This window comes from Ictidomys tridecemlineatus, chromosome 6, assembly GCF_052094955.1.
Source record: "Ictidomys tridecemlineatus isolate mIctTri1 chromosome 6, mIctTri1.hap1, whole genome shotgun sequence".
NCBI classification, from domain to species: domain Eukaryota; kingdom Metazoa; phylum Chordata; class Mammalia; order Rodentia; family Sciuridae; genus Ictidomys; species Ictidomys tridecemlineatus.
Genome location: NC_135482.1, coordinates 63,407,393 through 63,420,667, shown reverse-complemented (window position 1 = coordinate 63,420,667; position 13,275 = coordinate 63,407,393). Strand labels below are relative to the sequence as shown.

Sequence of the window (13,275 nt, the reverse complement as noted above, 5' to 3'; positions counted from 1 at the left end):
GCCTACTTTCTAGACCTGATACTGGACCAGCAAGAACTGTTCAGTGACCTAAATGATAGCATGAGGGTTAAAGTGCGGGAAGCCCTTCTCAAAAAGCATCATCATCAGAATGAAAAGAAGAGAAACAACCTTATTCCTATTGTTCGCTCTTTTGCTGAAGTTGGCAAGAAGCAGTCTGATCCACATTCAATGGATAAAAATGGTAAGGTTATTATGAATGGTTGTTGTTTCTTTTATTAATAAGTGATGGAGATGCTGAGTTACTGTACTTGTCAGTATGTTTCCATGCTCACTTAGACACTGTACTTTGGTGACTGGTGAGGTGAGTAGCTGGGACTGGTCCTTGTCTCTCTTGCAGTACTTGGTATGGTTGCTTTTGATAGATCTTAGTGGACTCAAGATAAGGGACTTGTACCCCAGGGTGGTCTCATAACTGATGTAGCTTTGGGGCCATATAAACATTGGGAGTAATTTGGGGTCAGAGAAGGTAAACTGGAGCCTTTTAGGAGTAAACAAATATCTTAGACTGGGGAGACAAAATATGATAGTGTAGACCCTTAAGTCAGACTTCTAGACTTGTGTTTCTGGCTTTATCACTTGCAAAGCATATGACCTACTAAACTTCTTTCTTACTTTCTCTCTGGTAAAATAAAGATAATAATAGGACCTACTCTTTCAGTGTATTGTGAGATTTCAATGAGTTAATCTCTATAGAGCCTTTAGCCAGGTACATGGTGGGTTGTAACCACTCATTGAATTTCAGTTGCTGTTTGCCTCCTCTATGTTCATTTCTTGGTCTCCTCATTTATAGAATTGCAATGTGCAGAGATATGCCTGGGAATCTGTATTTTTGAAAAGTTCTTCAAAGGAGTCTCTCCTATATACTTCTGATTAGGAATTACTGCTTTAACAGAGAAAGAAAAGAGAATCACTAATATGTTTAGAAAGGTACAAAAGTAATAAGACTTCTGTTTCCCTTACCACTAACTAGTAGGTAAGGAGATAGGTATGAGTGGATCCCAGCTTCATGGTCACCTTAACTTTTCTCCATGTAGACTTTGCAGGAGAAGTCCTAACCAACTGGTGATGGATAGGGTGTGTCATACAAGGAAAAGGGCAGGCACTTAGAGGATTCTATTTGATTTTCTCCAAATAGGTCAAACTTTATCTCCTCAGTCTGTTCCAGCTACAAATCTTGAAGTGAAAAATGGAGTGAATTGTGAACACAGTCCTGTAGATTTAAGCAAGGTAAGCAGAGACATGGGAAGTTGATTTCAAAGCTTAAGGTTATCTCTAGTGGAACCCCAGGTCCAACTGCTGGAATCTGGGCAAGCTTTGCTATTTTAATACCCTTTTTGCAAGACCAGAGTTTCTTCTGTGGAAAAGGAGGCCCATCTGCTCAGGTCTTCTCCCCACTACCTGACCCCCAGGTGGGATTGACTTGTCAGTTTGTTCCTCCAGATTCAAAATGCTGAATATTGTGACCAGCTACTGAGAGTCCTCTCCAACCCAGACCTCTTGATTTTTTTCACGTATTTTTTGGTAGCCAGTCTCCTGCAGCTCCTTCTTGTATCCAAGAGTTTTGCCAAAACAGTACTTTTGCTACCTTATGGTAGAAACTCTTCTTGCAGGCAGTGACTGTATAATCTGAGGCCTGCAGCAATAGCAGCACCTCACTGCAGTTTCTGGTCTAAACCTTGATCTCCTTGCTTCTAACCTCTCCTTGCTCTGGTCTACCCCTGACACTATCTTTCTAGAACAAAATAGTGTTATATCACTTTCTTTGCTCGAAGATTCCTGCTTTATTTAGAAAACCTGAAACCTCTGACAATGGATTCAAGTATTTAAAAAGTGAAATTATGTGACCCAGAGTTTCAGAGTCTGGGGAAGCATGGTAGAGTAGAATTCAAACCAGAATACCTGTATTTATGTTTGTTTGTTTGTTTTGAAGTGCCAAGAATTGAACCCGGAGCATTATACATGCTAGGCATGTGCTATACCACTTAGCCACACCCCACCTCCAGCCTTCAGAATACCTAAATTTAAATTTGGTTCTTTATTTTACAGCCCTGGGCAAGTTAACTTTAGCTCTCTGGATCTCAGTTGCTTTATTTTTTATTTTTTAAATAGTAGTATTATTATGGCCTGTCTTATCTGTCCATACAGAGTTTTTGTAAGGATCAAATAAGACTATGAAAAAATACTTGTTAACCATAAAATCACAATGTGAATTTCAGGTATGAGGAGAGTGGTTGATATTTAAGATGATGGCTCCCAAATTGTCAGAAGGCTCTTTTGCACTTTCAGGTGGACCTTCATTTTATGAAAAAAATTCCCAGTGGGGCAGAGGCCTCAAATGTCCTGGTTGGAGAGGTGGATACTTTGGACCGGCCCATCGTTGCCTTTGTGAGGCTGTCTCCCGCTGTTCTTCTCTCAGGCCTGACAGAAGTGCCAATCCCAACAAGGTAAAGGCAAAGTTAAAACTTTCTATCTGGAGTATAAATCTATGTGAACACTGGTAGAAGATAACTAATACCAAAAGTTAGAACTGATTAAATTAGGAATTTAAAAAGTTTGGCAGCAAGCTCAGAAAACTGGGTTATATTTGATTAACTGCTATGCAAAGAAATTATGATTTTTAAGGCTATGATTACATGGTACCTACAGCCTTGAAAATGGAAAATGGAGGAGCAATTAGAGGGCATAGCAAAGGCCAGTCACTTAATATAATAGGAAGCCTAAATCTCACTCTCCCAGTTCTACAGAGCCATATTCAAGGGAGATGTCTTTAAGCAAGGGTATTGGTGTCTCTTTCCACAGTTCTGGAAGGGTTTATGTGTTTTGCATATATGCCTGCATTTATTCAAAAGGCTATTCATGTGCTCTGAAGGTGGTGATGCCATTGATCCAGAGACCCACAAATTATAGATAGTATTCAGATGTCCAGAACAGAGGTTAAACTTCTTTATAAGGCTTGATCATTTCAACTTCCTTATCCCTTTCCTTTTTCTGCATTTTCTTATTAGAACAATGAATAGGAGTCAGATAACCTTGAATTTGTACAACAATGCCATGTTTTGAAAAGATGTCCTTCCTACACCTAGGAATTGTGTCTATGAAAACCCTAAGAAATATAGCCACAGTATTGAATGATGTCATACAAATAGCTTTCAGTGTCCTTAGGTTAAGGCAACTTGAAATGATTCATCTCTGTTTCTCTGTCTCTCTGTCTCTCTCTCTGAAGGTACAATGATGATTTTTTTTTTTGATAGGAGAGAGAAATGTTTTACTGTCTAGAGAGAAATAAGATTCTGCTTCTACAGAGTTACTTATGTAATTTCTTCTTCTGTGTGTTTTGCCAGATTTTTGTTTATCTTATTGGGCCCAGTAGGGAAAGGTCAGCAGTACCATGAAATTGGCAGATCCATGGCCACCATCATGACAGATGAGGTATGTGCCATTTCTGCTTTTCACTCACTCATCTCATAAATATTTATTGTTTATTCTGTGCCAAATACTGTGCTAGTGATTGGAGATAAAATAATTATAATTGCATTGTCTGCTGGGAATCAGTTCAGGGCATTTTTCTGAGAGCCTCTTGTGGGAATACCAAGCCCTCTGGTAGATTTAAAAAAATTTTTAAAATTTGTTCTATTTGATTATACATGACAGTAGAATGCATTTTGACATATTGCACACAAATGAGCACAACTTCTCATTCCTCTGGCTGTACATGGTACAGAGTCACTCCAGTAGTGTAATCATACATGTATATAGGGTAATAATGTCTGTCTCATTCTACCAACTTTTCCATCTCCAGTGCCCTGCCCCTCTCCTCACTCCCTTCTGCATAATCCAAAGTTCCTTCATTCTCCCCACACCACTTGATCATGGGTCAGCATCCACTTATCAGAGTGGCCTCTTTTTTTTTGGAGGGGGATTGGCTTATTTCATTTAGCATGATATTCTCTAGTTCCATCCATTTACCTGCAAATGCCATTCTTCTTTAAGGCTGAGTAATATTCCATTGTGTATATGTACCACATTTTCTTTATCCATTCATCTGTTGAAGGGCATCTAGGTTGGTTCCATAGTTTAGCCATTGTGAATTGAGCTGCTATAAACATTGATGTGGCTGTGTCATTGTAGTATGCTGATTTTAGGTCCTTTGGGTATAAACTGAGGAGTGGGATAACTGTGTCAAATGGTGATTCCATTCCAAGTTTTTTGAGGAATCTCCATATTGCTTTCCATAGTGGTTGCACCAAATTGCAGTCCCACCAGCAATGTATGAGTGTACCTGTTTTCCCACATCCTCACCAACACTTATTATTGCTTGTATTCTTCATAATTGTAATTCGGACTAGACTGAGATGAAATCTAAGAGTAGTTTTGATTTTAATTTCTAGAGATGATGAACATTTTTTCATATATTTGTTGATTGATTGTATTTCTTCTTCTGTGAAATGTCTGTTCAGTTCCTTAGCCCATTTATTAACTGGGTTGTTTGTTTTTTTAGTGTTCAGCTTTTTGAGTTCTTTTTTAAAAAATACTTTTATTTATTTATTTATTTATTTTTATGTGGTGCTGAGTATTGAACCCAGTGCCTCACACACGTGAGGCAAGCACGTTGCCACTGAGCCACAATCCCAGACCATTGAGTTCTTTATATATCCTGGAGATTAGTATTCTGAGGTGCATATGGTTAAGATTTTCTCCCATTCTATAGGCTCTCTCTTCACATTATTGATTGTTTCCTTTGCTGAGAAGAAGCTTTTTAGTTTGAATCCATCCCATTTATTGATTCCTAATTTTCTTTCTTGCACTTTAGTAGTCTTATTAAAGAAGTTAGGTCCTAAGCCAACATGATGAAGATTTGGGCCTACTTTTTCTTCTGTTAGGCACAGAATCTCTGTTCTAGTGCCTAAGTCTTTGATCCACTTTGAATTGATTTTTGTGCAAGGTGAGAGATAGAGGTTTAATTTAATTTTGCTACAGATAGATTTCCACTTTTCCCAGTACCATTTGTTGAATAGCCTATCTTTTCTCCAATGAATGTTTTTGGCACCTTTGTCTAGTATGAGGTAACTATATTTATGTGGGTTTGTCTCTGAATCTTCTGTTTTGTATCATCAGTCTACATGTCTATTTCGGTGCCAATATCATGCCATTTTTATTATTATTACTCTGTAGTATAGTTTGAGGTCTGGTGTTGTGATGCCTCTGGCTTCACTATTCTTGCTAAGGATTGCTTTGGCTATTCTGGGTCTCTTATTTTTCCAAATGAATTTTCTAGTTCTATGAAGAATGTCATTGGATTTTTTTAAAATATATTTTTTATCTGTAGATGGACACAATATCTTTATTTTATTTATTTATTTTTATGTGGTGCTGAGGGTGGAACCTAGTGCCTCATGTATGCAAGGCAAGTGCTCTACAACTGAGCCACAATCCCAGCCCCATGTCATTGGGATTTTAATGGGAAGTATATTAAATCTGCATAATGCTTTTGGTAATATGCTTTTGACAACATTAATTCTACCTATCCAAGAGCATGGGAGATCTTTCTATTGTCTAAAATCTCTTCAATTTCTTTCTTTAGTGTTCTGTAGTTTTTTCATTGTTGAGGTCTCTCACTTTTTTTGTTGGATTGGTTCCCAAGTTTTTTTTTGTTTGTTTGTTTTTTGTTTTTTAACTATGTGAATGGATAGTTCCATTTTAACTTTGTGAATGGATAGTTTTTCTAATTTCTCTTGTAGTGGATTCATCACTTATATATAGAAATGCATTTGATTTATGGGTATTGATTTTATATCCTGCTACTTTGCTGAATTCATTTAGTTAAAGCTAATTTATTTAATTCTAGAAGTTTCTGGTGGAATTTTTTTGATCTTCTAAATATAGAATCATGTTGTCAGCAAATAGTGATAGTTTGAGTTCATCTTTTCCTATTTGTATCTGGGGATTTTTCTTCCTATGTTATCTCTCCCTTTTTGGTTAATTAAGGATGAGGAGAAATCCTTTTCTGGGAAAATTATTATTTCCAAGTAATATATGGAGAGAAATACACTTAAAGCTGACTTAATTTCCTAGAGAATACGGTTAATTAAATATATATAAGCTATTTTCGTAAAATATTCACTCCTACCTAAATGAGACCCGTTTTTTTATAAGGTCAGGTGTGTGATCTTAGCCAGTGTCATGTGAATGTTCTTGTTTGTCTGTACCAAGCCGCCAGCCATTTTGACATTGTACGATCCACAGTGCCAAACCCTGGAGAGGACCATGTTGCACATTGAACTGCAAAGCTGAGCTTTCAAGCATATGTTGTAGTAGGCAAAGGGAGGTGTGGGCTATTTTTTCAGCTCTCTTTGGGAGGCTTATTTCATGGAGGACCTTCCTTAGTAATTCCATCCATTTTTTCTAAACATTATAATCAAGAAAATTTCTATACATCATTTTCCCCCATCCTTTGAGAATATAATAGCTCTGTATATCTTTAGAGTCATCTATTTCTTCTTATACTAGCAGATATTTATTAATTCTTTTTGACCCAACTCATCTCTAAAGGTTCATTTTTTAAATATTTTATCTTTGCACTTTTCTAAGTGCTAAATTTTCTTCTTCTCAGATCCCTATGACAGAGATAAATATCAATAATTTGAGTAACTTTCAACTTTCATAAGAGTTTTTCCTTTTTTGTAGATTTTTCACGATGTGGCATATAAGGCAAAAGAGCGAGATGATCTCCTAGCAGGGATTGATGAGTTCCTAGACCAGGTGACGGTGCTTCCTCCAGGGGAATGGGACCCCTCCATTAGAATTGAACCACCTAAAAATGTCCCTTCACAGGTAATGTATGCACATTAGCCAGTGGTGGCTAGTGTCACTGAGTGCCCACCATGAATAAAGCAAAGGCCATGTGGACATATACTAAATAAATTGAGATGTGGTCCTATTTTGGGGCTCCTAGAATGTCAGAACAGTAATAAAAAAATAAATATTCAGTAATATAGATTGTTTTAGATGTGAAGAGATAGCAGGGTTACGTGAGAATGAAGTCTTTTAAATTTTTTATTTGTTCTTTTTAGTTATATGTGACAGTGGAATGTAATTTGACATGTTATATGTACATGGAGTATAACTTCCATTCTTGTGGTTGTACATAATGTAAGAGTTACACTGGTTATGTGTTCATATATGAACACAGGAAAGCTATGTACTACACATTCTACTGTCTTTCCTATTTCCAACTCTTTCCCTTCCCTTTATTCCCCTTTTTCTAATCCAGAGTACTTCTATGCTTCCCTTCCTCTCCCCTTATTGTATGTTAGCATCTATATATTACAGACAACATTCAGCCTTTGGTTTTTTGGGATTGGCTTAGTTCACTTAGCATGATAGTCTTCAGTTTCATCCCAATTACCAGCAAATGCCATAATTTCATTCTTCTTTATGGCTGAGTAATATTCCATTGTGTATATAAATACCACATTTTCTATTTTAATTCATCTATTGAAGGTACCTAGGTTGGTTCCATAGCTTAGCTATTGTAAATCAAGCTGCTATAAATTGATGTGGCTGCATCACTCTAGTATGTTGATTTTAAGTCCTTTGGGTATATATCAAGGAGTGGGATAACTGGGTCAAATGGTGGCTCCATACCCAGTTTTCTGAGGAATCTCCATACAGCTTTCCAGAGTGGTTACACAAATTTTCAGTCTGGGCATGAATTTTCAGCCAAATTTTGAAGGCATTGATGTAGAATGCAGAGAGGAGAAGGGAGAACATTTCTTGACAGTATATTATGTTTAAAGTTATCAAGTGAAAAAAAGACAACAAGCTGTATGGAGAGAACAAATAGGATTTCTTTACTTTTCTGACATATTTAGAGTGGGAAGAAAACTTCTGCTATGTACTAGGTACTAGGGCAGGTGCTTCATACGTGTGAATTCAACTTTCCCAGCAACATTCCCTCCAAAAGGTATTATTATCTTTAGTTTACACATGAGAAATAAAATGATCTTAGGGCAAGGTTTTATGGTAAAGTAAGATTTTACAGGAGCAGATCTGAAACTGAAACTCTGATGCCAAAGCCTCCATTTTTTGTTTCTGGGCAAGATACAGTTAGGAGTCAGGTTCTATTGCAGAGGAAAAGAAATTATATATATATATATATATAAATATACACACACTTTTTTCTTCCCCAGGAAAGTCAGTAAATTGCATCAACTCAGTAAATGCATTTGAAAACTACAAACACTTGAGCATTTGGGTTGCTTTTGGGTTATCCCATCACCACTCCCCACTTTTAGCAGGAACTACAGATAAATACTGATTTTACTAACTTTATGGTCTTCTGTTAAAAGGAGAAAAGGAAAATGCCTGGAGTTCCAAATGGAAATGTTTGCCACATAGAACCAGAACCACACGGGGGTCATAGTGGACCAGAACTGCAGCGTACTGGGCGGTAAGTTCTGGGTTGTTTCACAGCTGATGCTGCTTACTGTGCAGAAGTTGTGTGAAGGAAAGAAGCATCCTTTTTTGTTTTCAATCTTCTTCTCTGTAGTGGGACTTTATTGTCTGGAAATAACTTTTCAGATGGAAATACCAAGTATAGGTATCATAAATATATCAAATGTATTCATTCATTCAAGTTTCTGAAACCACCTATCATGTTCTGTCTCGTGTCCAATCCTTTCCACACATTGTTCCCTCTGATTTGAACACTCTCCACCTTCCTCATCTCCTGGCTAACTCAGCTCAACTCAGGTGTCCCTTCCTTTGGAAAGCTTTCTTGTATTCTCCATAGTCAAAGGTAGGTTTTCCTGGGGTGTAATGCCTCAGCATTAAGTTAGAGGGAAAAGGTACTATCTTAGGTTTGTATATCTCAGAATAGGGAATCTAATCTTCTAGGCCAATATTTTTAAGAACAGATGTCCAAGGAAAAGGGCTTTTATGGTAGGTGAGGGCAACAATATCCAGATTAGAAGGTTTTATTTCCCAGCCAGGAAGGTGGTAAAAGAGGGGAGGATATTTGGCATTGGTGTGACATCCAGTGGTGTTCTCAGATTAGAGAATGTTATGACTCTGACTCTGGCTCTGTATTTTTGTGCTGAGAAGAATGTACTGGATGGAGATTCACATATCATAAAAAGAAGCTTTTATGGCTTCTATTTCTTTTTTTTTCCCTATCTTGCTTGAGATTGCTTTCCTTTCGTCTTTTATCCTTAGTATTCTACCCAGTGGAAAGTCAAATTTTTGTTTGTTTTGTTTTGAAATTATGGACAGTGATTTACTTTTCCACTCATGAAAATTCAGGGAGAAACTAGGAGAAACAAGAGAATGGCACTTATCTAATAGTATCCTGATAGGGTAATATGTTCTAGTTGAAGGAGTACATTCGAGAAGATAGCTATGCTCTGAGAGGGAGCCTTGACACAAAGGAGGAGTCTTTGAAAGGAAAGGGTCACTGAGAAGAGGTCTGAATGGCAGGGGGGCCTGATGCTGAGAGGCAATAAGGGAATGACTGTCCTTAGAATTGGCTCCAGGATTGGGACTGTCTTAGAAGAAATGGGGTTTTGTAGTTGTTGTTGTTTGTTTAAGGAAAGGGTCTTGAGTATGGATTTGATAATTTCAGAATTATGACTTTTTTTTAATTAAAAAAAAGGGTGTCCGCACCCTAGGACTTAGTTAGAAAATAATGGAATCAAGGGCAACAGGTTTTCCTCAAACAGGTATCTGTACAGAGGTATGATTTCAGAAAAAAAAAATTTCAGTTTCTTTCCCTGCCAAAGAAAATAATAAATAATAATAAAATAATAAACTAGATAGCCATGTTTATGATTAACTCTACATGAGGATTTAGGAAACCATTTGATTGCATCTCAACCATTTTGAGATCTCAGAAAAGGTACCTAATGTATCCACAGAAAATTTCATATCACAGGTCTATCACATGCTTAATCAAAAGCCCCAAGTATTTTTTACGTATGTATGTATGTATGTATTTTGGTATCAGGGATTGAACCCAGGAGCACTTAACCACTGAGCTACATCCCCAGCCTTTTTTATTTGTTTATATATATATTTTAGTTGTAGTTGGACACAATACCTTTATTATTTATTTTTTTATGTGGTGCTGAGGATCTAACCCAGTGCCCTACATGTGCTAGGTGAACGCTCTACCGCTAAGCCACAACCCCAGTGCCCCCATTTTATTTTTTATTTAGAGACAGGTCTTGCTAAGTTGCTTAGGTCCTAACTAAGTTGTGGAAGCTGGCTTTGAACTTGTGATCTTCCTGCCCCAAGTACTTTAACATATAAATTCAGATAGAGTTTGATAATGTCACATCAGGAAATTCTGAAATTAACAAAGCTAAAAACTGGACTCAGAGCATAGTTTTGCTTTAACCTCTTCCTTTAGACCTTTTCTTCTGAGCACATAGTAAAGGGCCTCAGGACCCATGACTTTCCTCTTGGACCAGGTGATTTACTGCCTGTATTGGTATCAGAGATCCCAGTTTCAGTCCATCTCTGGCCCCTTCTCCTTTTCAAGTTATGTGGGAAAGAAATGTGAGACATTTGCTGTAGATGGACATCCAGACATTTCTGGACCTTCCTGGACTGAACAATCTGAAAACACATTAGTAGTCAGGTACAGTTGTACATGCTTTTAATTCCATTAGCTCAGAAGGCTGAGGCAGGAGGATCATAACTTCAAAGCCAGCCTCAACAACTTAGTGATGTCCTAAACAATTTAGTGAGACCCTGTCTCTAAATTAAAAAATTAAAAGGGCTGGAGATGTGGCTCAGTGGTAGTGGTTAAGAACCCCTGGATTCAATCTCTAGTATAATAATAATAATAATAATACATTTAGTTAAATAAAAATTTAAAAAACTCATTAACTTGGGTTTTTCAGTTATCCAACTCCTTAGTTTTTATCCTATTGAATTAAAGTCAGCATACTATAGCAATACATATATACCCATGTTTATAGCAGCACAGTTTACAATAGCCAAATTATGGAACTAGCCTAGATGTTGGTCAATGGATGATGGATAAATAAGCTATGGTATATATACACAACAAAGTTTTATTTAGTCACATAGAAGAATTAAATTATGTCATTTTCAGGAAAATGGAAGGAACTTGAGAGCTTTATGTTAAGTGAAATATGCCAAACTCAGAAAGTTAAAGATCATAACTTTTTTAACATATGTGGAAGTTAGAGAGAAAAGGGACAAAAAAATGGTAGGGGGAATCTCATGAAAATAGAAGGGAGATCAGTAGACTAGAGGGAGGAGAAGAGAGAAATGGGAAGGTACTGGGAAATGAAATGGACCAAATTATACTATTATATTTCATGCATATATGCATATGTAACAATGAGTCCCACTTTTATGTATAATTATAATGCACCAATAAAACATGTGGTAAACACATTATCTTGGATTTTATAATTCTTCAAACCATTAGTTAAGTTTCTTTGTAAGCAAAGCCTGCTTTGTGCATATCATGTTATACAACGTTGAGGCAAAACTTGAAGACAGAAGGGATGTTATTCTTGTTGGACTAAGAGGTATTTGAAAACGGAGTAGAGTAGACTCTAAGAAGCTGGGAAAGGAGTCAGAGTTGAAAATAGTACTGTGATTTCTGTTTTATCTGACCCTCCAAGCCAGGGCCATGACAGTGTTTTGAACCTCCCTGATGTCATCACAGACAGGGACACCATATGTTGCAAGAAAGTATGTCTAGAGTCTTCCTTGTCCAGAAGATCCTCAGCAAGAAAGATACTCTGGAAAGGGGTTTTCCAGGGTAGATTTATATCCTTTATCGGAGGTGCCAGTTTGGGGGAAGGGTTAATGTAAAAAAAGAATCAGGAGCTACTATCTCGATGATACCCCCACACTTCAAACAGGTTTCTTCCAAAGCACACCAGACAAATGGATGACTGGCCTGTCCCTAAAGCCCTCCAGGAAAGGGCTCCCTAAGTCAGTGCTCCAGAGCCTAGTGACCCTCTACACGGGGTAAGTTCTTTCTTAACGTCAAGCTTAAATTCATATTCCTCTGTGCCTCCTGCCCCCCAAAACTTGAACATCAAGAACAGTGTTGAAAGGGAAAGGAAGTCTCAAATATGAAAAGAAGCATCGAGGCCTAAGTTAATATCTGTGGTAGATGTGAAATTATCATCTGGTTTTATGCATGAATGAGGTATTAACAGTATTCAGAAATTATTTTATTAAATGTTATACCATCAGTATAAGCCTCAAATCTCCCTCTTCTGTTTAATCATTGCTAGACAGACAGATTTCTTCCCTTTTTGTAGCTTTTCATAAACACATGTCACATCAATCTTTTGTCTGTCGCTCACAGACTCTTCTCTCCAAAGAGGCCTCCTGTGTCCAGGGATAGGCTAATTATGGCAGTGTTTCTGGTGGCCTCAGTGGGAGGTCAGAAGGAAGTTATTTTTCGAAGATAATGCCCTTCAGAGGAAGGTTGCTTGTGATGAGGAGGTGTCACTGGATGCTATGGTAGCTAAGGACCCAGAAACACTTGAATCTTATCCCCAGACTAATCACTGCTGCCTGTGAGATCCTTGAGGGGTTATTTATCCAGAGAAGAGAGCAAGACAAAGCAACAATCAAAATCTGAGGCTGAAGGCTCCTGATCTATGTTGAACCCTCTAGATACTTCTTTACCTGAGCTAGGTTTGCCAGACAGTCTAAAATTAAAGGCAGGTCATAAGACTGGCTTTGCCTCTCTTTTCTAAGCCTACACTCAGATGTCATGTTACTACTATAGATGGAGCAAAGGTGAATCCCAACTACACCCACCAGAGGAATAGAGCAAGTGGGCAAGATAGAACAGTGTATGCCCTGTGAACACCTGCATACCCATTGTGCAGCTAGATAAGAGTGAGTGGACAACCAACTGGCTGGGCTTTCTCCCCTGGCATGTGGGTCCTAGACCTCACCATACTTTTCCAGGCTCCTAGAAGAGAGAAGGGAAGAAAGAGCTTGCAAGCCTCCTTTTGTGAGAGAGTAACTTTTTTTTTTTTTAATAGTAGTAGATGGACAGCATGCCTTTATTTGTTTATTTTTTTATGCGGTGCTGAGGATGGAACCCAGTGACTCACACGTGCTTAGGCAAGTGCTCTGCCACTGAGCTACAGACCCGGCCCAACTTGTTTTTTATTTAGTTTTAGCTCTTTATTACAGAAAATTTCAAATGTAAAAAAAGGAAGAGAAGCAACTGTTATCAACGTTTTTCCA

At 37.7% G+C, this 13,275-nt stretch overlaps 1 protein-coding gene across 3 annotated transcripts in view; it reads left to right on the top strand.

Moving 5' to 3' along the window:
- The window catches only part of Slc4a8 (solute carrier family 4 member 8), a 71,968-nt gene that overhangs the window by 27,111 nt on the left and 31,582 nt on the right, over nucleotides 1-13,275 (top strand). For all 3 annotated transcript variants that reach the window (XM_021726171.2, XM_021726172.3, XM_078014676.1), the window contains exons 6-11: nucleotides 14-202; nucleotides 1,157-1,248; nucleotides 2,308-2,465; nucleotides 3,363-3,450; nucleotides 6,706-6,852; nucleotides 8,370-8,470. In XM_021726171.2, coding sequence (XP_021581846.1) covers nucleotides 14-202; nucleotides 1,157-1,248; nucleotides 2,308-2,465; nucleotides 3,363-3,450; nucleotides 6,706-6,852; nucleotides 8,370-8,470 — 775 coding nt within the window. The remainder of the gene's footprint in view (nucleotides 1-13; nucleotides 203-1,156; nucleotides 1,249-2,307; nucleotides 2,466-3,362; nucleotides 3,451-6,705; nucleotides 6,853-8,369; nucleotides 8,471-13,275) is intronic.